This window comes from Drosophila hydei, unplaced genomic scaffold, assembly GCF_003285905.1.
Source record: "Drosophila hydei strain 15085-1641.00,03,60 unplaced genomic scaffold, DhydRS2 tig00000060-arrow-pilon, whole genome shotgun sequence".
In the NCBI taxonomy this organism is placed as follows: Eukaryota; Metazoa; Arthropoda; class Insecta; order Diptera; family Drosophilidae; genus Drosophila; species Drosophila hydei.
The window spans coordinates 8,395,571-8,417,734 of NW_022045656.1; the positions used below are offsets into that span (position 1 = coordinate 8,395,571).

At 36.4% G+C, this 22,164-nt stretch overlaps 9 protein-coding genes across 9 annotated transcripts; 2 read left to right on the forward strand and 7 right to left on the reverse strand.

Moving 5' to 3' along the window:
* Window positions 1–1,201: 1,201 nt before the first annotated feature.
* LOC111596391 (probable cytochrome P450 4e1) lies at window positions 1,202–22,011 on the forward strand. The gene is made up of 8 exons (XM_023310597.2): window positions 1,202–1,404; window positions 19,796–19,905; window positions 19,960–20,245; window positions 20,303–20,499; window positions 20,559–20,744; window positions 21,115–21,361; window positions 21,419–21,598; window positions 21,652–22,011. Exons 1-8 carry the CDS (start codon window positions 1,245–1,247, stop codon window positions 21,855–21,857), a joined length of 1,572 nt encoding a protein of 523 aa, XP_023166365.2. The 5' UTR covers window positions 1,202–1,244; the 3' UTR covers window positions 21,858–22,011.
* On the reverse strand, window positions 3,523–4,086 carry LOC111596394 (larval cuticle protein III/IV-like). The gene is made up of 2 exons (XM_023310600.2): window positions 4,032–4,086; window positions 3,523–3,968 (listed from the first exon to the last, which is right to left on the reverse strand). Exons 1-2 carry the CDS (start codon window positions 4,041–4,043, stop codon window positions 3,618–3,620), a joined length of 363 nt encoding a protein of 120 aa, XP_023166368.1. The 5' UTR covers window positions 4,044–4,086; the 3' UTR covers window positions 3,523–3,617.
* Window positions 5,352–6,084, reverse strand: LOC115482757 (larval cuticle protein 2-like). Its single transcript, XM_030222684.1, has 2 exons — window positions 5,867–6,084; window positions 5,352–5,805 (listed from the first exon to the last, which is right to left on the reverse strand). The coding sequence occupies exons 1-2, from the start codon at window positions 5,876–5,878 to the stop codon at window positions 5,443–5,445; spliced, it is 375 nt and encodes a 124-aa protein (XP_030078544.1). The 5' UTR covers window positions 5,879–6,084; the 3' UTR covers window positions 5,352–5,442.
* Window positions 7,113–7,692, reverse strand: LOC115482758 (larval cuticle protein 2-like). Its single transcript, XM_030222685.1, has 2 exons — window positions 7,573–7,692; window positions 7,113–7,511 (listed from the first exon to the last, which is right to left on the reverse strand). Exons 1-2 carry the CDS (start codon window positions 7,582–7,584, stop codon window positions 7,158–7,160), a joined length of 366 nt encoding a protein of 121 aa, XP_030078545.1. The 5' UTR covers window positions 7,585–7,692; the 3' UTR covers window positions 7,113–7,157.
* Window positions 8,654–9,250, reverse strand: LOC115482759 (larval cuticle protein 1-like). Its single transcript, XM_030222686.1, has 2 exons — window positions 9,198–9,250; window positions 8,654–9,136 (listed from the first exon to the last, which is right to left on the reverse strand). The coding sequence occupies exons 1-2, from the start codon at window positions 9,207–9,209 to the stop codon at window positions 8,783–8,785; spliced, it is 366 nt and encodes a 121-aa protein (XP_030078546.1). The 5' UTR covers window positions 9,210–9,250; the 3' UTR covers window positions 8,654–8,782.
* On the reverse strand, window positions 10,976–11,402 carry LOC111596390 (larval cuticle protein 2-like). Its single transcript, XM_030226123.1, has 2 exons — window positions 11,391–11,402; window positions 10,976–11,329 (listed from the first exon to the last, which is right to left on the reverse strand). Exons 1-2 carry the CDS (start codon window positions 11,400–11,402, stop codon window positions 10,976–10,978), a joined length of 366 nt encoding a protein of 121 aa, XP_030081983.1.
* Window positions 13,715–14,135, reverse strand: LOC111596396 (larval cuticle protein 2-like). Its single transcript, XM_023310602.2, has 2 exons — window positions 14,124–14,135; window positions 13,715–14,062 (listed from the first exon to the last, which is right to left on the reverse strand). Exons 1-2 carry the CDS (start codon window positions 14,133–14,135, stop codon window positions 13,715–13,717), a joined length of 360 nt encoding a protein of 119 aa, XP_023166370.2.
* On the reverse strand, window positions 15,646–16,075 carry LOC111596395 (larval cuticle protein 1-like). The gene is made up of 2 exons (XM_023310601.2): window positions 16,064–16,075; window positions 15,646–16,002 (listed from the first exon to the last, which is right to left on the reverse strand). Exons 1-2 carry the CDS (start codon window positions 16,073–16,075, stop codon window positions 15,646–15,648), a joined length of 369 nt encoding a protein of 122 aa, XP_023166369.2.
* Window positions 18,731–19,464, forward strand: LOC111596393 (larval cuticle protein 1-like). The gene is made up of 2 exons (XM_023310599.2): window positions 18,731–18,939; window positions 18,993–19,464. The coding sequence occupies exons 1-2, from the start codon at window positions 18,928–18,930 to the stop codon at window positions 19,410–19,412; spliced, it is 432 nt and encodes a 143-aa protein (XP_023166367.2). The 5' UTR covers window positions 18,731–18,927; the 3' UTR covers window positions 19,413–19,464.
* Window positions 22,012–22,164: the final 153 nt, after the last annotated feature.

Here is a 22,164-nt window from a genome sequence, read left to right on the forward strand (position 1 = left end):
ATTAAATATTTCAAAAATAAAAAAAAAAATTACAGACTAATTGAAAATATATAAAACAAAAATACGTGATAAGCTTTTTGTCACACAAAAAACATTACAAAGAAATAAAACAAAACTCTCCAAAGAAGAAGTGGGTTCACATCTCATTTATGTATATGAATACTTCAGTTATAGGAAACTCAATTCCTAAATAGCTGTGATGTTGAACTACTACAACTCTGATTGCTTAACTCATGTCTTCAAAACAAATTGAAGAAATGATTTTTGGAAGCTCAGGCACGTGCACGTCTCGGATCCAGAGGGGTTAAGTCTTATCTGAATACACATGACATATGTAGATATATAGGCACACACGCACACACAGCTGAATGGAAGGATGCAGAGGGCAGCAGGCAGGTGTCAGTCACACAGGTAACACTTCTGAGCAGCAATTACCTAATTGAATTTATGCTGCTGCGCAGCCGAGCAATGTTGCCAAAGCACTTTAAGTCAGACTGAAACTTGGGCAACTTGAATAATTATTTAACCTGGATTTGCAACAGATTAACTCTCGTTAAATAAAGGCAATTTATGTATATATAACAAAAGATAAGATAGACTTGTTCAGTTGGTAGCATTTGTATCGCATTTGCTTGGGCTTCAACCAAAAACAACTTAAGCTTTAAATATCATATGCTCGGCTAAAAATAAAAAGTTGTTATGCAGCTGATGAACTTTTATTTCAAACTAATAAAAACTTGTCTATCGATCAAATGACCACGCTCACTTAAGCTTAAAAAAAATTTTATATTTTTTTCAGTATACGAGTGCCATTTGTGACGAAGTCAAACTTGATCTAAACACATACATATGCATCTGACTATAGTGAAATAAGCCATTGTTAAATATAATTATATAGGCCGCCAACTCACAGTCAATTCAAGCGACTTTTTTGCAAAACACAAATGCTCTGTATCGGAGTAGAAAAAAGTCTCTTATTTGTAGACTGCTAGCTCACAGTTGGAGCGTCTATTTGCCCACATCAGAACAGAGTATCTCGCAGTCAGAACAAAGTGAGACTGCGATGCACTTTGCTCGCTTTTAATCTCAACAAAATCCCATTCCTACTGACTGCACTCTGTAAGCTCAGCGATTTGAATGATGGCTCCAATTACACTGTGTTATTTTTCTATTGATAGGCAGCTCGATCGAATGCAGTTGAGGCTGGCTGCATTCAGTTATCTCGAGTCGCTGGTCATGTCAAAATGTTTGACCCGTTTCTGCTAGTCGTATTCGGTGTTGTTGCTGTTCTCTGCTACTTTCTGACCGAAAGGCGTAATCCGCGCCACATCGATCGACAGTTTCCTGGGCCCAGATCCTTTCCAGTTGTCGGCAACCTACTGCAGTTGGGTTTCACTCCAGACGGTAAGTGGAAATGTCAAAGGTAAACATCGATTGCCATAGCTTTTTGGTCTTTAATTGGGCATTCGGTTGTTTTTTATGATTTCGTACATATCTATATGTTCCAACTGGTTTTTTCGATGTTAATTAAAAGTCTGGTTTTCTTGTTGCTATCCCCAAAAGTACAATTATTAATATGTTCGATTTAATCGTGATGTTAGCGCCTTTTGGCATTCAGTCTGGAATCTGGTTGCTGCTGCTCTGCTGTCATCTGTAGCAGTTTATGTATGTGCAAGAAAAAAACTCTTATTTACCTGTTCGAATCCAGTTTATTATATGGCTCGTGCAAATGTTAAATGCGCGTCTTAGCGTCATGTGAGGTATTCTACGTTTGTCCACATTAAAATAATATTATTATGTCCTGCGACTATTGAAAATGTTTACAATGTCTAGGCTAATAAAGCCTGACAACCTGCAGAAGAATATTTATTATTGTTTAGTATTCGCGTCGATCTAGCCCTGTTCGTCCATTTGTAAGTTTATTTTTTTTTTTAAGTTTCAAGCTCAGTCTGTATAGGAATAACACAGGCAAATAGAATTTTTTTCAAATAAACCATTTTCTATTATTTCGTTCTTCAATAATAACTTAATATGAAAGACCAAAGTTGCCAAATTGCTCTGTATAGATTATCTTCTATACATATGCCCTTCTTTATTCTTATAACGTATGCTTTTCTTTAGAGTTATATAACTTCGTGTTAACAACACTGCTTTGATTGACAATCCATTTAATAGCTAATAGATGTTTTTTCTTAACATTTTATCACAATAGTCTTTGTGTAAAGCAAAGCTTACAAATTTTTTAAATTTCTGAACAAAATTAATATTTTCTATTTATCAAACTTAATGATGAATAATTATACTGAATGATGAATCTCACTTTTGACAGAGTGGGTACTGAACAAAGAAAAGTTGTCCTAAATAGAGTAAGGATTACATACAATCTTTGTCGACACACCTTGCATCCACAGATAATTACTGTTAGATGCGATTTATGGGCTGGTGGAGTCCTTGGTCCTGGTTCTAGATTGCTCCTTATAAATGAAAGTTATGGCTGTCTCATGGACGAAATTAGATTTAAGCATTTTTTATCCAACAAAAGCAGTTTTATTGATATTAAAAATGCATTGTTTTTTTTTTCCTTTTTGATAGCTCCTTTCGTTCCCCTTATTTAGCCACTTAGCAAGGCACTGGAGCACTCCTCACTAGAGCATGCCAACCTTTTTTAAATCTTAGGAAACTTTAGCTAGCTTCAATTATTACTATAGATAGGCTTTAACAACAGAAAAATATTTTGTTATTTGCTTAACAAATAATCAAATAGCTGCTTTCTAAACATTCTTTTCTAAGAAAAGCAATGAAGTTAAATAAAATTATATTAACAAAATAGCAATATATTTTTCTTTGTCAAAAACCAACTTAGCTACGCCAAATATAAACAAGTTCAAATAAATTCAGACGAAGAAATAATAATTTAATTTCTAAGATAAATTTATTTCGTAAACAATTTCTGAAAACAACAAACAGACATTAAGAAAAGAATTTTATGTCAATTATTTATGCTCTTATCGTTCTCCTATAAGTGGCTTTAATAGATTAATTATACTCGCTACGACTAATTACAACTTTACAGGCAATCAAAACAATTTACTAGTGACAATTAAGTAGCTTGTCGATTAGATCGTAAAGCAAACGTTGAACCCTATTGATATAGAACTTTCAATGATAGAGCTTAGCTGCGGTCCATAGAATTCTATATTAAAAATGGAATACGTTTGCCGAGCTTGACTTAACCTTGACGCTTTGCGTCGGCTACTGGAAACAATTTATTTGTTTTTGTTATTAGCGAATGTTATGCAAATCGAAAGCGAAATTCAGTTTTCGAAAACCTGTAGCCGTTTGATTAGCTCAGAGTACAGTTAGCATCATTCTTTTTTTATCGATTCATTAGAATATTTATTATATGCTAACGAATGTCCAGATGTGTGACCTGAAACGACTGGAGCGTGACCCACTGACTTCTTTTTTTTTGACTAGTAAGAATAACCATAGATTTTCGATATGCTTTCAACAGTTTGCTGCCTTCGTATATTTCTTTTGCTACTGAACCATTTGAGTAAGCTGCATGAACAAGAAATGTACAAGGTTATTGCTTAGGGGAGAGGGTCAATAGTTGTTCAATCATATTTCGACAGTTCCTTGTTGGGATGGGCAGCGATCCATTCAAGAGAGCGCTTGATCTCGTCCGGGATTGGGGGTGAGGTGGGCAGCAGGTCACTGCTGGGCTGGTAGCCGTTCTCATCAGCCACGTACTTAACCTCAACGTGCACGCCATCATCGCTGATCCAGCTGAAGGATCCCTTTGAGTTTCCGTGCACATCACCGCTCTGTTCTTGCTCAATACCATTGCTAATCTTCAGTTTGGTCTCGAAGCCATCTGGACGCACATCGTCAGAGCGCAGAAGTTCCTCAGCCTTCTCATTAGAGTCCACAGCGGCAACCAGGCCAATCAGGGCGACGATCAACAGCTGAAAGACGATCAGTTGGTTAATATTTTCTCTATATTGCCTAACATTCACGCGATTACTCACATATTTGAACATTTCGAGTGAGGTAGTTGCAGTTGTTTAATGTAGGAAACAAACGTTAACTGATGATCCATTCCTGCTAGGCCTCGCTTTTATACAGATAATGCTGAGCTGAAAAAAACCTCAGACCTGTTACTGTTAAATATGCATATATCATTGCAAAAATAAAGCAACCCGTGAAAAAACACACGAGTGAATTTAGTCGATCATGTTATTTTTTTATGCATATATTAATATGTGCAAGTAGAAGAAAAAAATTCCACCCGAATATATAATACTCTTGGCAACTCGTCTTAGAATTCCACCACAGTTAAGCTCTACATGTCATATGAGGCGGAATTGTCAGTCACGAATAGGTTTTTGCAATCTACCACAGCGTCTCGTTAGACACAATTTGCCTTGCGTCCATGCTTGTCGAAGAAGAGGAGACCGATTCCTTGAGTGTGCCGGAGAGTGCCGAATGGTGGTTTGGTTGAAGCGTTGTGGTTGTGGTTGTGGTTGTGGTTTTACGTAGCATTAGCGTTTGGAGAGAAACTGCTGCATACTTCACACTATGGCAAGCCAAGTGCAGACTCCGATAAGGAACATTCAAATTGCTTCCGACATGCTGCTGACACCTTTAAGAAGTGCTGCCTGGGGCATTACTTAACTCGTTACGTACACTTAGGCTGATAACGTATTTATAATGCTTGTAAGAGATCTTAAAGATCACAGCGTATGTCTTATTTCTTTGAAAGTGGTAAATATGAAACCACAGTGAACAGTTCACCTGCCCAGTCTGGTTATCCTAGCTCTGAAATTGTGAAAAAATATTAACAATTTCAAGCTAATATTTACTCAATTCAACAGAACTCCAAATACAAACAAACTGCTTATTTACAAAAGACTTCTATACCCTTATGGGCAAATCCATGAATCACAAACACATTGTTTTTTATGTCAAGTCATACGCGATTGCCTCAGCACACTCCAAGCTCAGCCATAGACTCTGAAGTTGACCAGAAAATCCATAAACTCACTGGGCTGTCAACCTAATAGACAGATGCATGCGTGGATTAAAAAGTAAATATTTCCAATATAACAATAGAACATATTTTGTGCTTATTATAATATATATAATTATAATAATTTGTAGGCTTATACAAATTATTGTTATCCATCGCTAGATGTCATAAAAACACTTACTATCATTCATATATATAAAACAGACAAAATTTGTACAATCTCAACACTTATGAAATTATATATATCCCCAGCTTATACCAATTAATTAATAAATTATAGCACAATGTATTTATGTTCAATAGCATTTTATTTTTGCTGCTTGCCTTAAGTACATTTTAACATTTTTTTTGTAAATATAAAGAAAAGGTATTTTTCTCATTTGTCGCATGAAGTCGGTTATAGGATTCAATCAAGCCAGTTTGCCTTTGCGGTCAACAACGGATGGATTGGCAGCAATATAAGCCAGAGATTTCACGATGGCTTCTGGGATTGGGGGTGCAACGGGCAGACTTGCGCTGCTGGGCTGATATCCGTTCTCATCAGCCACATACTTGACTTCGATCACCTCACCCTCAGGCGAAGTCCAACTGAAGCTTCCATGGATGTTGCCCTTCTCATCGCCGCTATTTGAGGCCGCGATGCCGTTGCTGGTCTCCACAGAGGCGTCAAATCCATCTGCGCGCACATCGTCCTTGCGGCTTATGGTTTCAGCTTTCGACTCATCGCTGACTGGCAAGGCGACGGCCATGGCGATAACAGCGCAGATCAATACCTAGAAGGAGTTCAATTTAGTTTTATCACTGTTTATCCTTAGCGTCCTTCGAAGTACTCACGAGTTTGAACATTTTGATTTGGATTTGTGCAGTTGTTGAATGTCGAGACAGACTTTGACTGATGCTTCACTCCAGAAATTCAACGTCTTTTATACAACTTTCTCTGCAGCATATGATGCCTGTATATGCTATATTCTGTTTATGGGAATGAATTTCGCCTTATGCAATTATCTTCATCATTTCATGCGATTTTGAAGTTTACTCAAAAGTTGCCTACTAATGAGAATGAATAATGAGAATGACGTATAAAACGAGTTCATCTGCAGGAAACTCGTTTCAAATCAAACGAGATTATTATTTAATAAAATTTTAAGAAATACCTAATCAGACGCGGTAATAATATCACAAGCATGACCTTTTGCTAAATGAAATTTTTATATTATTTTTGAAAAATATAAAATTGAACTACAATTTACATTTGACTATGTTGCGTGATCTGAATGAAGCCATATATTATATATATCTCAAGAGGAAAATCTCACACTTGTCCAACATACATCACATTTCAGATCAATCTACTTAAGCTACAAATGCTTCTGCTTTAATACGCTTTCAACGATCGCAGCTTTCTTGCCTCATTCTGTTTCTGTGCCGCTGGCCCAGTCGATTATATTTTAAGTTACAATAAATAGGATTTATAATGAAGACTTTATAGTAATTCTCGACTTGCAACGCGCTAGTAGTTATGGCTTTATTGCTTTGATTCATCTATGAATGAGGTCAAATACGCAAATAAGATAAAGCCATTATTTCTAGTTTTTTTTACCATACAAGTATTTTACCTCAAGTCTAAGGTGTTATGTCCATCTGTATTGGGTATTTGATAGACTCAATCGAGTTTTAATAGATGTCGATATACCAACAACATTAAATTAATCTTAAATTATTCAACTAAAAAATATATTTCCACAGATTTATTTACATTTAAGTACACACTTATTTTTTTTTTTTCAAAATATATAAAGCTCGTAATTTTATTTAATTAATGAAATTATGGAATGGAGCACGTGACCTCTATATAAAATTTTTATATATATAAATATAAATATGAATATTTATATATATAATAATATCTATTGTTATAGATGATCAATAACATTTCTTTATTATTTTGCCTTTGCTGAAAATTGTAAAATTTCTTTATAATGTAAATAAAGCGCAGATTTTTAGATTTTTTCAATATATTGGTATACAATTCTCAAACCATGTTTGCTCAGTATGTTCTTATATTATTGTCGAAGGATGTCGGATTCAAGATCAAGTCAAACAGTTCAGTTTCTGTTAGCTTGAGTTAGTTTTTGCGGTCAGGTGCGGGTGGGTTGGCAGCAAGCCATGCCAGAGATCTCACGATGGCTTCTGGGATTGGGGGTGGGGTTGGCAGAGAATCGCTCTTAGGTTGGTATCCGTTCTCATCAGCCACGTAGCTCACTACGATTTTCTCACCCTCGGGCGAGACCCAACTGAAGCTTCCATGGATGTTACCCTTCTCATCGCCGCTATTTGAGGCCGCGATGCCGTTGCTGGTCTCCACAGAGGCGTCAAATCCATCTGCGCGCACATCGTCCTTGCGGCTTATGGTTTCAGCTTTCGACTCATCGCTGACTGGCAAGGCGACGGCCATGGCGATAACAGCGCAGATCAATACCTAGAAGGAGTTCAATTCAGTTTTATCACTGTTTATCCTTAGCGTCCTTCGAAGTACTCACGAGTTTGAACATTTTGATTTGGATTTGTGCAGTTGTTGAATGTCGAGACAGACTTTGACTGATGCTTCACTCCAGATAATCAACGTCTTTTATACAGATTTCTCTGCAGCATATGATGCCTGTATATGCTTTATTCTGTTTATAGGAATGAATTTCGCCTTATGCAATTATCTTCATCATTTCATGCGATTTTGAAGTTTACTCAAAAGTTGCCTACTAATGAGAATGAATAATGAGAATGACGTATAAGACGAGTTCACCTGCATGAATCTCGTTTCAAATCAAAAGAGATTATTGTTTAATAAGATTACTTTAGAAATACCTAATCCTGCTTGTCTAAATGCGGTAATAATATCACAAGCATGATCTTGTGGTAGATGAAAATTTTCATATTATTTTTGAATAATATAAAATTGAGCTACAATTTACATTTGACTATATATTATATATTTTTCAAAAAGAAAATCTCACACTTGGCAAACATATATCAAATTTCAGATCAATCTACTTAAGCTACAAATGCTTCTGATTCAATACGCTTTCAACGTTTGCAGCTATCTAGCCTTATTCTGTTTCTCTGCTGCTGGCACAGACTTGCAACGCGCTAGTAGTCATGATTTTCTAGCTTTGATTCAACTATGAATGAGGTCAAAAGAACAACAGACAATACGCGGATAAGATAAAGTCATTTATTCCATTACTTCCCGCTTTTTTTATCATACAAGTATTTTACCTCAAGAGTAAGGTCTAAGGTGTTTTATATATCTGTATTGGACATTTGATAGACTCAATCGAGTTCGATATACCAAAAACATTAAATTAATCTTAAATTATTCAACTAAAAAATATATTTCAACAGATTTATTTAAATTTAAGTATACATTTATTTTTTCAAAATATATAAAACTCGTAAAATATTTTAATTAATGAAATTGTATAGAATTTTTATATATATAAATATAAATATGAATATTTATATATATAATAATATCTATTGTTACAGATGATCAATAACATTTCATTATTACTTTGCCTTTGCTGAAAATTGTAAAGTTTCTTTATAATGTAAACAAATCGCAGATTTTTTGAGTTTTTCAATATATTCTGTATACAATTCTCAAGCCATGTTTGCTCAGTATGTTCTTATATTATTGTCGAAGGATGTCGGATTCAAGATCTAGTCAACCAGTTCAGTTTCTGTTAGTTTGAGTTAGTTTTTGCGGTCAGGTGCGGGTGGGTTGGCAGCAATCCATTCCAGAGCGCGTTGGATGGCTTCAGGGATTGGTGGTGGGGTTGGCAGTGAATCGCTCTTAGGTTGGTATCCGTTCTCATCAGCCACGTAGCTCACTACGATTTTCTCACCCTCGGGCGAGACCCAACTGAAGCTTCCATGGATGTTACCCTTCTCATCGCCGCTATTTGAGGCCGCGATGCCGTTGCTGGTCTCCAAAGAGGCGTCGAATCCATCTGCGCGCACATCGTCCTTGCGGTTAAGGACTTCGGCTTTCGACTCATCACTAACCCCCACGGCGGCAGCGAGGCCAATAACAGCGCAGATCAATACCTAGAAGGAGTTCAATTCAGTTTTATCACTGTTTATCCTTAGCGTCCTTCGAAGTACTCACGAGTTTGAACATTTTGATTTGGAATTATGCAGTTGTTGAATGTCGAGACAGACTTTGACTGATGCTCCACTTCAGATAAGAACGGCCTTTTATACAGCTTTCTCGTCGCCATTTATGCCTCTAGAGAGTCTTAGCTTATAATATTTTCTGCTTATTGTGAATGAATCTGAATCAGAATCTTATGCAATAATCTTCATGATTGCATACAATTTTTCAGCGTAATAGTAAAAGCTAATAATGAGCATGCGTTACTGTCGTCTACAAAGAACGAGTTCATCAGCACGAAACTTGTTTAAAGTTAAAGGAAATTATCATCTTATAAGATTGATTCATAAAATTACGTTAAAAAGTGGCGTAAAATCATATGAATGGGCTCACAATGGATAATAATTTGGGTTATCAATGGAGAATAATCGCATTTTATTTTATTTTTTATTGGGTATTCTTGTTACAGATCTGAGGGTCTTAACATTTAAGTTCAATCTGTTGAAGAGGTCAACAGGAAAACAAATGCTAAGATTTTTCGCTCTAGTTGGATAACAGCAGAATATGCTGAAGCCTGTTAACATTTTTTTTTTGTAACAGCTGAAATAACAATGGAGCATTTACTCTGATCATTGTATAGCTATTCTCGATTCACCATGCCCTAGTATGCCCCTTAAAGGCTTGCTTGATCTGCAAATGAGCTCAGAAGTAGACCATTCAATGCGAAGATAGTTCGAGCTGTCTAACCTACTTTAGGTATATTCCTTTATTTTAACTTGTGACACATTAGCACAGAGTTGGCGTGATCTGTTTAGGAATTACAAATCAAAGTGTTAAAATTGTGTTCCGCCATCGTTTGATTTATTAACACATTTCACTTAAGGTTAAGTTCCCCAATTAAAAATATATATTTCTACAGTTTATTTTTTTTATTTTATTAATAAGTGTAGAACCTGTACAATCAAATTTAGTACCTTAACAACATATGTATAACAATATATGTAACATATGGTTGCAGTTTTAATTCAGTGCAAAACTTTTCAAAAATCGGTAAAAACGTGTAAATTAAAATAATTAGTGAAGTTCGAAAATTGTTTACTTAAAGCCACATATAAGCTCATGCCATATATATAAGCCATAGATATGTATATATATATTTCGTCTAAGAAATTTATATATATATATATATATATACATATATATGTATATATATATATATATATATATATATATATATATATATATATATATATATATATATATATATTCCATAACAACAATACGAAACCCTAAAGATAAATCAGTGTTTTGAACATATTGAAGAATTGTCGTTTATGAATTTTAAATTTAGCTTCCTTAAATTAATTCCTCTGCAATTGTTTATATGCGAAATGTGTGAGAAGGTGATTAAGAGTGATGTTGATAATATGTTGAGGCTAATAAAATTTTAGTTCACTTAATTTAATGAACTTATGTGTGGCCTGTGACAAAATATTGTCAAGATTCAGCGAATTACAAATATCAAAAAATTTTAGAATTGTTAAATTATTTGATTAAAGAAAATTTGCTGTAGCAATAAGCATAGATGTGGAATAGATTTACTGGTTCAAGAAATCAATTTATATATATTTCGTTTAAGAAATTTATATATATATATATATATATATATATAGATATAATAATTACTACATTGCTAAATACCTATATAATAGAAAAAGTGTAGATTTTTGATTATTGCATATTAATTTTTAATGTTTTCAAAAGATATCTAATACAGGATCAAATCGAAGAATTTATTTCTTGTGGTCAGGTACGGGTGGGTGGGCAGCAATATATTCCAGAGAACGCTGGATGGCTTCTGGGATTGGGGGTGCAACGGGCAGACTGGCGCTGCTGGGCTGATATCCGTTCTCATTAGCCACATACTTGACTTCGATCACCTCACCGTCAGGCGAAGTGTAGGTGTAGCTGCCATGGATGTTGCCGTGCTCATCGCCGCTGTCTTCGCGCTTGATGCCGTTGCTGGTCTCCAATAAAGCGTCAAATCCATCTGCGCGCACATCGTCCTTGCGGTTCACGGTTTCAGCTTTCGACTCATCGCTGACTGGCAAGGCGACAGCCATGGCGATAACAGCGCAGATCAACACCTAAAATGGGATCAATTCAGTTTTATCACTGTTTATCCTTAGCTGTCCTCAAAGTACTCACAAGTTTGAACATTTTGATATTTGGGCAGTGGTTGAATGTCGAGACAAGCTTTGACTGATGCTCCACTCTAGACACTCAACGGCTTTTATACAACTTCCTCTGACGCAACTGCACATGAGACTTGTATGTGAACCACAAAAATGCAAATTTGTATCGTAAATGTATTAATGCAATTAACATTTTAACACCGAATTGCAAAAGCTCTTCATTAGCCTTGACACCAATCATGGTATGCAATTTGATTTAGACTATTCATATATAATTAGGCAGTTATTCTAATAAACTATCTGTGGGCTTATTTATGCAGTAAAAGGCGGATACGATATAATTTAAGTGAAGATGATACCCGAAGAAATAATAAACAATATAAATTTCACCCAAAACAACATTGATAGGTAATGAAAAACAGGTACAAAAAGCATCAGACCTGTTCCTGCATCTGGCATATGCAAATTTAATACTGAACATAAACATTGAGACCTGTTTGTCCAATTGAAGCTGTGTATTTATATAATATTATTTCTCTAGACATCTTTTGCCCTATAGTACAGAGTATATTTTAGCAGCTTATATAATTTTAAGCTTTAAGCTTTGATCGTTGAACTACAAGAAACAGTTAAGCAATTTCACAGGGATGGCTATTTAGCCAGCGAAGAAGAGAAAGACAATTGTATGTTGCGATACTTGTTATGCATGAACTTAGATTTAGGAAATTGACTTTTAATATTTATTTTAATTGACTTTTCAATGGGTAATTTCTAAAATACATTAAGTTCAATTAAAATTAATACGGAAAAAATTGGGTGACAATAGATTGGCCTATAAGCATTTAATGAAATTGAGAAAACCTTGTCTGTCTGCTTGATACATTTGGTGAAACTAGTATTAACTTGAATAGTCATCAACAGTCAAAGAGTTAAAAAGATAATGGCATAGTTTTATTTATTATATATAATTATATATTTTATTTGTTGTTTATATCTTATAGGTCAGATTTAAAGTAATGCAAATAATATGCAAAAGTATTTTTAGCTACAAACAGTTGACTCAATAATATATATTATTATAATAAATATATTTTATATATATTATCTTATAATCACGTACAGAGACAACAACTGCGTTTGTATTAAACTCGTTTTAAATATACTTGTATTTACTCTGATGCTCGGATACCTGAAATAAGTTTGCCGCAGTCCCATATGGCGATCACATAATTAAATTTGCGATAAGCACAAATCATATCTATAAGGTCAATAAAGTAGAATTTTAATTACATGAAGCCACAACTAAATTGATTTTATTGTAAACACAACAATACTGCAATATCTAAAAATGTTCAAAATATATAAACAATTTGTGATTAAAATAAAAAAGGTTACAGAAAAGAGTCTCAATTTAGTAACATGGTTCAAAACATTTAATTTAAAGCTTTCCTTTAACTATATTAATTGATTATTGAAAAATATAATTTCAGCAACGTGATTTTATTACTTCTTTCATGTGACACAAGATCAATTTAATTTAAGATAATTCTTTGCTTTTATTCAAAACATAATTAGTATGTAATGTTCATGGTCTTCTCTGATCTCATACACAGCTCTATGCATAAACAGCTTAGTTGACTCGTTAGCTATTGCTTTTGTTAAATTTAAGACCTTTCAAGTTTGGAGCCTGCTTTAACGTTAAATAATCAAGATTTATTAAAATTTTTTATTTTTTTGGAGAAATGTTAAAAACATTAACTACTTATAAATAAATGTAATATAAATAAATTCCATGTTTTCATTGAAGTAGAGTTGCTTTTTTATAAATAAAAATATGCACATTATTTAGCCAAATATTTTTTTCTGATGTCGGCACATATTTCTTTAATCTCGTCGTTCATTTGGAAAAGATAAAAAACTTAGTTCCTCACCAAGTCTAATGTTGAATGGATTGAAAAGTATCGTTGATACGGCCTACCATAAGTTGGAAATGTGCGCATAACAAATCTAATTAATTGTATCAAAATATCCATCAAGTTTTATACAAAAATTCGGAGGAAGAGTAAAGCGTAGCCTTATGCAAAAGTTTGTTCGTAAATATAGAACGAAGTATCCTAGAAGTTAGAGTTCGGTACAGTTACTGGAGTACTGAAAAAGGTGTTTCAGACTCAACAAATACGTATATGAGAAATCAGTATTTCTGTTTAGAAAAAGCAAACTTCTTGTAAAACAGCAAAACAAAAGTTCTTGATTATATTCATTTATTTGTCGTTAAACAAAGATCAATCATGCTTTCGAAAGACGTCTGCTATAAGATCCGCTCAACTAAAAGAGTGCTTAGTGTTCAGGTGTGGGTGGGTGGGCAGCAATATAAGCCAGAGATTTCAGGATCGCTTCTGGGATTGGGGGTGCAACGGGCAGACTTGCGCTGCTGGGCTGATATCCGTTCTCGTCAGCCACATACTTGACTTCGATCGCCTCACCCTCAGGCGATGTGAAGGCGTAGCTGCCATGGATGTTGCCCTTCTCATCGCCGCTACTCTGTATAAGGATGCCGTTGCTGGTTTGCAAAGAGGCGTCAAATCCATCTGCGCGCACATCGTCGTTGCGGTTTATGGTTTCAGCTTTCGACTCATCGCTGACTGGCAAGGCGACGGCCATGGCGATAACAGCGCAGATCAACACCTAGAAGGAGTTCAATTCAGTTTTATCACTGCCTATCCTTAGCAGTCTTCGAAATACTCACAAGTTTGAACATTTTGATTTGGATTTGTGCAGTGGTTGAATGTCGAGACAAGCTTTGACTGATGCTCCTCTCCAGATAGCCAACGGCTTTTATACAGTTTCCTCTGACGCAACTACGCCACAAATGTGCGAATTCGTATCGTAAATTTTTAATTGCGAATAGTATTGTCACGACGAATATCGAAACCTCTTTCAGGGACTTGGCCAAGTTATTTTGAAGCAAATGTTCATGAAAAATTGCTCAGATGAGAACTCGTTTTGTTCATGAACATTTGTAGACATGTGTGTATACATAACTAGTGTAACTATATTATAATTATAAATAGTTCTAATATATAGGGTGTTAGACGGTGTACGAAAATTATAGCACCTCCAATTAGAGTAGATAGAGCGAAGCTCTTCTTTCTAATTTTTTGCTAATTTAAAATGCTAAAGTGCAGCAATGAATGCTGGGGAAACAGGTTCATCCCATTTGACGAATTTATAATATTGAATTCTATTCACCAATTCGCACTTCAAGCAAAGACGGCTCCATTCCATAACAACAATACGAAACGCTAATGATAAATCAGAATTTTGAACATATTGAAGAATTGCCGTTTATGAATTTTGTATTTAGCTTCATCAAATTAATTCCACTGCAATTGTTTATATGCGAAATGTGTGAGAAGGTGATTGAAAGTGATGTTGATAATATGTTGAGGCTAATAAAATTTTAGTTCACTTAATTTAATGAACTTATTTGTGGCCTGTGACAAAATATTGTCATGATTTCGCGAATTACAAATATCAAAAATTTTTAGAATTGTTAAATTATTTGATTAAAGAAAATTTGCTGTAGCTATAAGCATAGATGTGGAATAGATTCAAGAAATTAATTTATCATGGGCGTCGTAGTTGCGGTTGAGTTCGTCTCTTGGCTGACTACATATTATATATATAAGATACTTCATCTGAAACTCAAGTCTCCTCTTCTGATTAACCAAAAACTATACATGACATACAGAAAAGAAATTATATATACAAAATAAATCGTCAAATTTACGAACAAATCACCGCCTTTACAGAGACTCATTATCTCTATAAATTATTTAACTGTGTATGTAAGAAGCTGTACGAATTATTTCCTCTAATAAGCATGGATTAATTGCTTTGCAATGCCATAGTTCAAGCAGCTTTTTTGAATATTTCCAATTTGTGCTTTGATCAGCAGGCCCGAATCTATCTTCATATGAGATAGGCTGAGTATCCAAAGTTAGGTTGAGGTACTCAAAGCTGAGCTTATTCCAAAGATTCTCTTCTGCCCTTTGGCTGCACAAAATTGTTAATCGAATGTAGATAGCTTCACACAGTTATAAATATGCTTACACAGTCATTGAAACAAATAATACTTTGATACGACAAAATGTTTTTTTTTTAATTTGTCATCAACAATGCACAAAATTCTTAGAAACTATCGTTATCATGGGAAGTCCTAGAGTCGAGTCCACATATACGATTCCGAATGCACTATTAAATGTCATTTAGTGCTCGGGTGCACCGGGATGGGCAGCCAGCCAATCGAGGGAGCGCTGGATGGCCTCTGGGATTGGTGGTGGGGTTGGGATCCATTCGCTCTTTGGCTGGTATCCGTTCTCATCGGCGATATAGGCAATATCGATGTGCTCGCCTTCGGGCGAAATCCAGCCGAATTTACCCTGGATGTTGCCGTGCACATCGCCGGACTCCGTGCGGGAGATGTGGTTGCTAGTCTCCAGGGCGGCATCGAAGCCATCGGCACGGACATCCTCCTTGCGGTTCAGCACCTCGGCGTGCACATCGTCACTCGATGGAGCCACTGGAGAGGCGGCGGCCAGGCCGATAACAACGCAGATCAACAGCTAGAAGAGGTGCAAGTCAATTGACCGCTGACAGTTCTAGGATTCCAGCTCAGATACTTACGAATTTGAACATTTTGATATGAATGCAGTTGGGGAACGTGAACTGAACGTTGACTGATACTCAGCTCTGTGGAGGCGTTGGTTTTTATACAACTCTCTCGCCCTGCGACTGGATGCTCCAAATTTTGCCAAGTGCATCAGAAATATTCATATATGTTCCAAATAACAAAGTACGGTTATAATATATTACAGACTTTTATTATCAAACTGCATTTATATCTAGAAAAAACTGGTGCTGCTGTCCCAAAACTCGTTTAGCTTCCAAGAAACTGCTATCAAATGATCAGAAGATCACGTTGCTAAGAAGAAAAGCAAAAAAGTTGACTGCAATCAAGTCGCAATTTCAGATTATCATGCTGACATATATATATATTATATATATAAAAAGTGGGCATGTCAATACAAGTCTTATACGTTTAGCCTTATAATATTATCAAATAGGTTCGTCTGCTCTCAAACTGTTGATTTCAAGTGCGCCTTAAAATAGGCAACTTTATTGTGAATCTTGCTGACTTTTATGGATTGAATGGTAGTGAGGATATATTGTGAACAACTGTCTCATATGTACAGAAAGGCTTAATATAAAGTGAAGGCAATCAAATCGAAGCCAATTTAAAACTATTTAAAACACTTCGTATATTAATCTAATCTAAGCACAAAGCAGACTAAGCACTCTTCTATACATACCTCAAATACTTTCCTGTATGAGGTGTTTATATATTTGTAAAGAACATTTTCTATTAAGTGTATATATAAAATCATATATAGATAGCTCATTAATATTTTTGTAGTACATAACGAAGAGTGGACTTTCTGCTTATACTCTTTTGACTTCTATATCTCTCCCTTTTACGACTCCAGTGAAATCTAGCTTCTAATATCATTCTACAACTTTCAATACCTAATTATTACTTAGTCAATACTTAACAAGCTTTATTGGTATATTTCGCTTTCAGCTTTTCATATAATCGTATAACTGTTTAAAAGCTAACTTTAGTATCCATCTTGATTCAGTCAGAATTATTTGCCTACCCTTAGGCTTGATTGAAGAGCCAAAAATAATTTTTGTTTTTTTAACCTGCAGCTTATAAGTATAATAAGAAGTGGAAAAAAATGTTCAGCTCGCTGATCAATTGATTGATGAATAATAGAGATAATATATAGTTAGTAGGCAAGTATCACATAACAAAGCGAGTGTATTAGCTTTGAGAAAATTTCATCCAGTTGTTGTTCGCTTTGTTTTGAATAAATGCAAGCTCTTTAAATGATGTTTTATATCCTGAATCTTTTTAAATTTGGGAAATATGCTTTGGCAATAACACACAGTTGTACGTCAATTTGATTAGGAAAGTAGAAGAAAATTTATTCAATAATAAAGTTCCCTTAATAAAGCCTGTTGCAGCCAAAGCGCAGTCGCTGCCCAAACTGCGCAGTAAGCAGAGCGCTGGCTTATGCATGCGTGTGTGTATGTGTGTGTGTGTATTGTATTGTATATATTCTAATATATGTATAAAAGAAGCCTAGAATGATGTGAATATCATCAACACCGGCTTCCGGGTATCTCCTAGTCGAGCAGGTTTGACTGAAGCACTCTTACTTGTTTATGCCCTGAATTCATTGAAAATGGGAATTTGGGTGAGAAATGTGCTCTGAGAATTTCATTAAGAAACTGCATTAAGAAGAGTAGTCTTACGTGTTTTTAATTATTTTGTACTAATGTGAAGTCTTGACAAACCGCGCTACAAATACTACAGAAACAGTAAACCGCTCGACTTTGAGAGCAGTTGTTTCAAATATATCTCAAATATATTATTATATCAAATATATATAGACTCCACTCAAACGCATTAATGTGTCCCCTAACTTACTGTGAGAGCATTGATATGATTATATGAGATAAGTAAAAATTTTGCGCTCTTTCAAACTAATGTTTTCCGATCTGTATCTACACAAACTAAACGCCCAATTCGAAGCTTTAATCGCTTAGCTTTCTAAACGACACAAGCTACCAATGACTTAAAGCATTTATATTAATCTTATTTGATTTCGAAGTGCTAACAGCCATGCTTGAGTGCATGCTTTAAAAATCTGCTAGCGTCGTGACTCTAACTGCAAGCAGATTCGCCGTATTTATGATTTACTTTAGAAGTCTGCGACAAAGATCTGCGAAACAGGTTTTTATATCGAAGCTTAAAGCAATTAATAGATTCGCCAGATATGTGTCTAATCGGAAATCTGAACGACAGCGAGCTGATGGAATAGACATCCTGGTTTATGTCTATCGTAAATTTGGTATTATTTGAAATAAAAAAAAAAAAAAACAAATAACAAAAAACTATTGAGTTTGTTTTAAAATGTATTTTGTGGCTTAGTTGCTCAAATTAGCATACGAATTGCCTTAAGATCATATTTAATATTTGCAAAAAATAATAATAAATAGTAAATTAATTCATTTTGGCAAAACAAGTTTTGAGGCGAGATCACGTTTTGAATGGCAGCTCATTATGAATTGGCTTGATCTAATTTTTATGGTGTTTTATATTGAGCAGCTCGCCTTTGTGACAAATGCGAACGAGTTGGCGAGCATGTGGCTCCATCCGCTATTGATGCACTTTAGCATTCAATAAAAGATTTGAACACTATATCATTATTTTCGAGCTCGCCTTCATTTGGCTTCGTTCGAGCGCTAATTTTTTAATGTGGGCGTGTCTGTGAAACCCATAACTCACAGTCTTAATTGTCTGATGCGCTTGGACACACGGCCAAAGCTGTAGCTGCTGCTGTATAAAAGCTGCCGCCTTGCCCGACTGCAGCATCAGTCAACGTTCGTTCTTCGTGTTCTACAACGGCCGAAAAGTAATCGAAATGTTCAAAGTAGTAAGTAGCTGGAACTTCGGGATTAGACAGATTCAATAGTCAATCTTTTGCAGTTGATGATTTGCGCCGTCTTCGGCATGGCTTTCGCCTCGCCCCTCAGCAGACCATTGCCCCACCGCCGCGTTGCTACTGTTTTGCGCGCAAGTCCCGTTAGCCGAAGCGATGATGTGCACGCCGAAGTGATCTCGCAGCTGTCAGATGTGCGCGCCGATGGCTTCGATTCAAGCCTGCAGACCACCAACTCGATCTCTCGCAATGAGAAGGGCGATGCTTACGGCAATATCTATGGCGACTTCGGCTGGATCGCGCCCGAGGGTGATCACATCGCGATCTCGTACGTCGCCGATGAGAATGGCTATCAGCCACAGGGCGATGCTCTGCCAACACCGCCACCAATCCCAATCGCAATCCAACGCGCTCTTGAGTGGATCGCAGCGCATCCAGCACCACCCGAGAAGTTCTCCCGCCATTAATTCTAAGTCAGCTTCGATCCAGTATAACTTGACTTGCTGCTGGAACTCTATTGAAAATCAATAAACTTTAAATAAAATCTAACAAACGAGAAATTGAAATATGCCGACGTTTTCTTATTAGACTTAAGACTTTTATATTCTCTTTAATTGCCTATTTAGCCTGCACTGCAAATTGAATTTATATTAAATTTAACGTGAGCGATTAGCATTTAATTAATTGAACAACGATTTCAGACACCTCGCTAGTGCCGAGTTGATTTTTACGATGCACTTACGATAATTTAGCCTGTATTAGCAAACAGACTGTGCTTAAACGATCGTAAATATTTTATGACTTGATATAGTTGGCTGCTTGAAAGACAATTTCAATTCTCTCATTGCAGCTTACTTGAGAACTTTGCTAAAATGGTTCAACGAAAATAACTACAAGAACTTACGTGTCTGGGCCGGGCCTTTGCCCTACGTAATGCTCATAGAAACCAAATATGTGGAGGTAAGCAAGCTCTGTAAATAACTCCTAGTTTTCAGTCTAACCTCCCTGCTGCAGCATGTGCTGAGCAGCACTGCTCTGACGTACAAATACGATCCGTACAACTTGCTCTATCCGTGGCTAGGCAGTGGCCTGCTCACTGGCAATGACCATCAATGGACAGTGCGCCGCAAGCTGATTACGCCGTCCTTTCACTTCCGCATCCTTAAGGACTTTCTGCACATTATGAACGAGACGAGCAGTCGCTTTATGAAGTTGCTGGAGCATGAGACGCACGCTGCCCAGGGCGAAGTGCTTGATATGCAGGCGCTGGTCACCAGGAGCACCATTGACGTCATCTGCGGTGAGTGGGGCCAGCTCAACTGAATATGCCTTTGTTGTCTATGACCACCCGCTGCAGAGACTGCCATGGGCACTCGAGTGAACAGCATCGAGGGACGACCATCCCCGATGGTGGACGCCATCGATAGCCTTTGTCACATCATCTCGGAGCGCGTGTTCTCGCTGTTTAAGCGCGCAGATGTATTCTTCAAGTGCACCACGCTCTACAAGCAACAGCAGCAGGCTCTGACTACAATACGTGTTGAGTTCGCTCAGGTTGGCAGTTAGTGCGCCCAACTAGTGGCCCCATATGAAACTCTGCTTTTGCTTTTCAGATCATTGAGCAACGTCGTCGGCTACTTCAAACGGCCGGCTACCAAGCTGCACAGCTGGACGACGAGCTACTGGACGCCAAGCGACCCAAAATGGCATTTCTCGACAATCTACTGACAGCCGAGGTGGATGGCCAACCGTTGACATTTGAGCAAATTTTTGAGGAAGTTTCCACATTCATGTTCGAGGTGAGAAATCCATAACGAAGAGTCTCATTAGCACTAATGCAAATGAACGTGGGATTATTATTATTTAAATAAGCATTTTTAAAGCAACAAATTTTATTACAGATTTTAAATTTGTTGTTGACAAATATTAAATAAAATATTTTTAATTTACAAATTTTTTTTAATGATGTCTACTAATATTAGATAATCAAAATTCTTTTATTAATTGGTCATAAATTAGTTTATGATTAACTTTATTATCAACTTTATTCTTTGTACTCTAAAAGAGCCGTATTTTATATGAATTATATTTAAGTCTCTGTCTGAAATGAAATGTGTATAAATATGAATATGATATAATATGAATTTATTAATTATTTTGAATGCTTAGGGCCATGATACAACTGCCTCGGCAATCACATTTGCCATTTGGTGCTTGGCTTGGTCGCCAGATGTGCAGCAACGCGCCTTTGAGGAGCAAGCGCAAATGTACGCCACGGCAGATGGAGCCGAGCGCCATCCCACATACCAGGAGCTGCAGGATATGAAGTACTTGGATCTTGTCATCAAGGAAACATTGCGTTTGTTTCCCAGCGTGCCATTCATCTTTCGCACTATCCGAGAGCCGACGGTCATAGGTGAGTGCCTAGGGCTTAAGGCTGTTGCCATTCAACTCTTAACTATCTGCTCCGCAGTGGACAAATACATGCCCAAGGGCACGACGCTCGTGCTGCCCATTCTAGCCATTGGCCATAGTCCTCACAGCTTTGAGGCGCCCTACGAATTTCGCCCGGAACGTTTCGAGGCAGCGGAGCGCACGCGGGCCAATGCCTTTGACAATGTGCCATTTAGTGCTGGGCCCAGAAACTGCATAGGTTTGCTTCATTCATATGAGATATTTAACTTTGACTCAAGCATCCGTTTGCAGGTCAAAAGTTTGCGCTGTTGGAGCTGAAGGTAACGCTGTCGAAATTGCTGCGCAGATTCCGTATTCTGCCCGCTCCCTTGGCCAAACAGAGCATAGCCCAGGTCTTCGATCATAAATATAAGCCGGGTCCACAGGAATTGAAACTTCACTTGCCCATTACACTGAAGTCTTTAAGCGGTGTGCCCGTTCGACTGCAAAGGCGTTAGCTTTTGGGGACGATTATTATTATTATTTAAACAATTTTTTTCTATGAAATATTTATAGGCAAGTGTCAGCTACAAAGTACCTTGAGTTCTTCTTATATGTGATTATAATATTATAATATTGATATAAAATTTAACGAACAGGAATTCAGTTATAGCTTTAGATCTAATTTGTATCATGAACACGTTCAAATGTAGGACGAACTAAATCTAATTTGGTTGGGCTTGAATTTATTATTATTCTCAGAAAATATTGCAAAAGGTATTTGTTTTATCATTTATATTGTTTTATTTATAGTATATTTTTTTT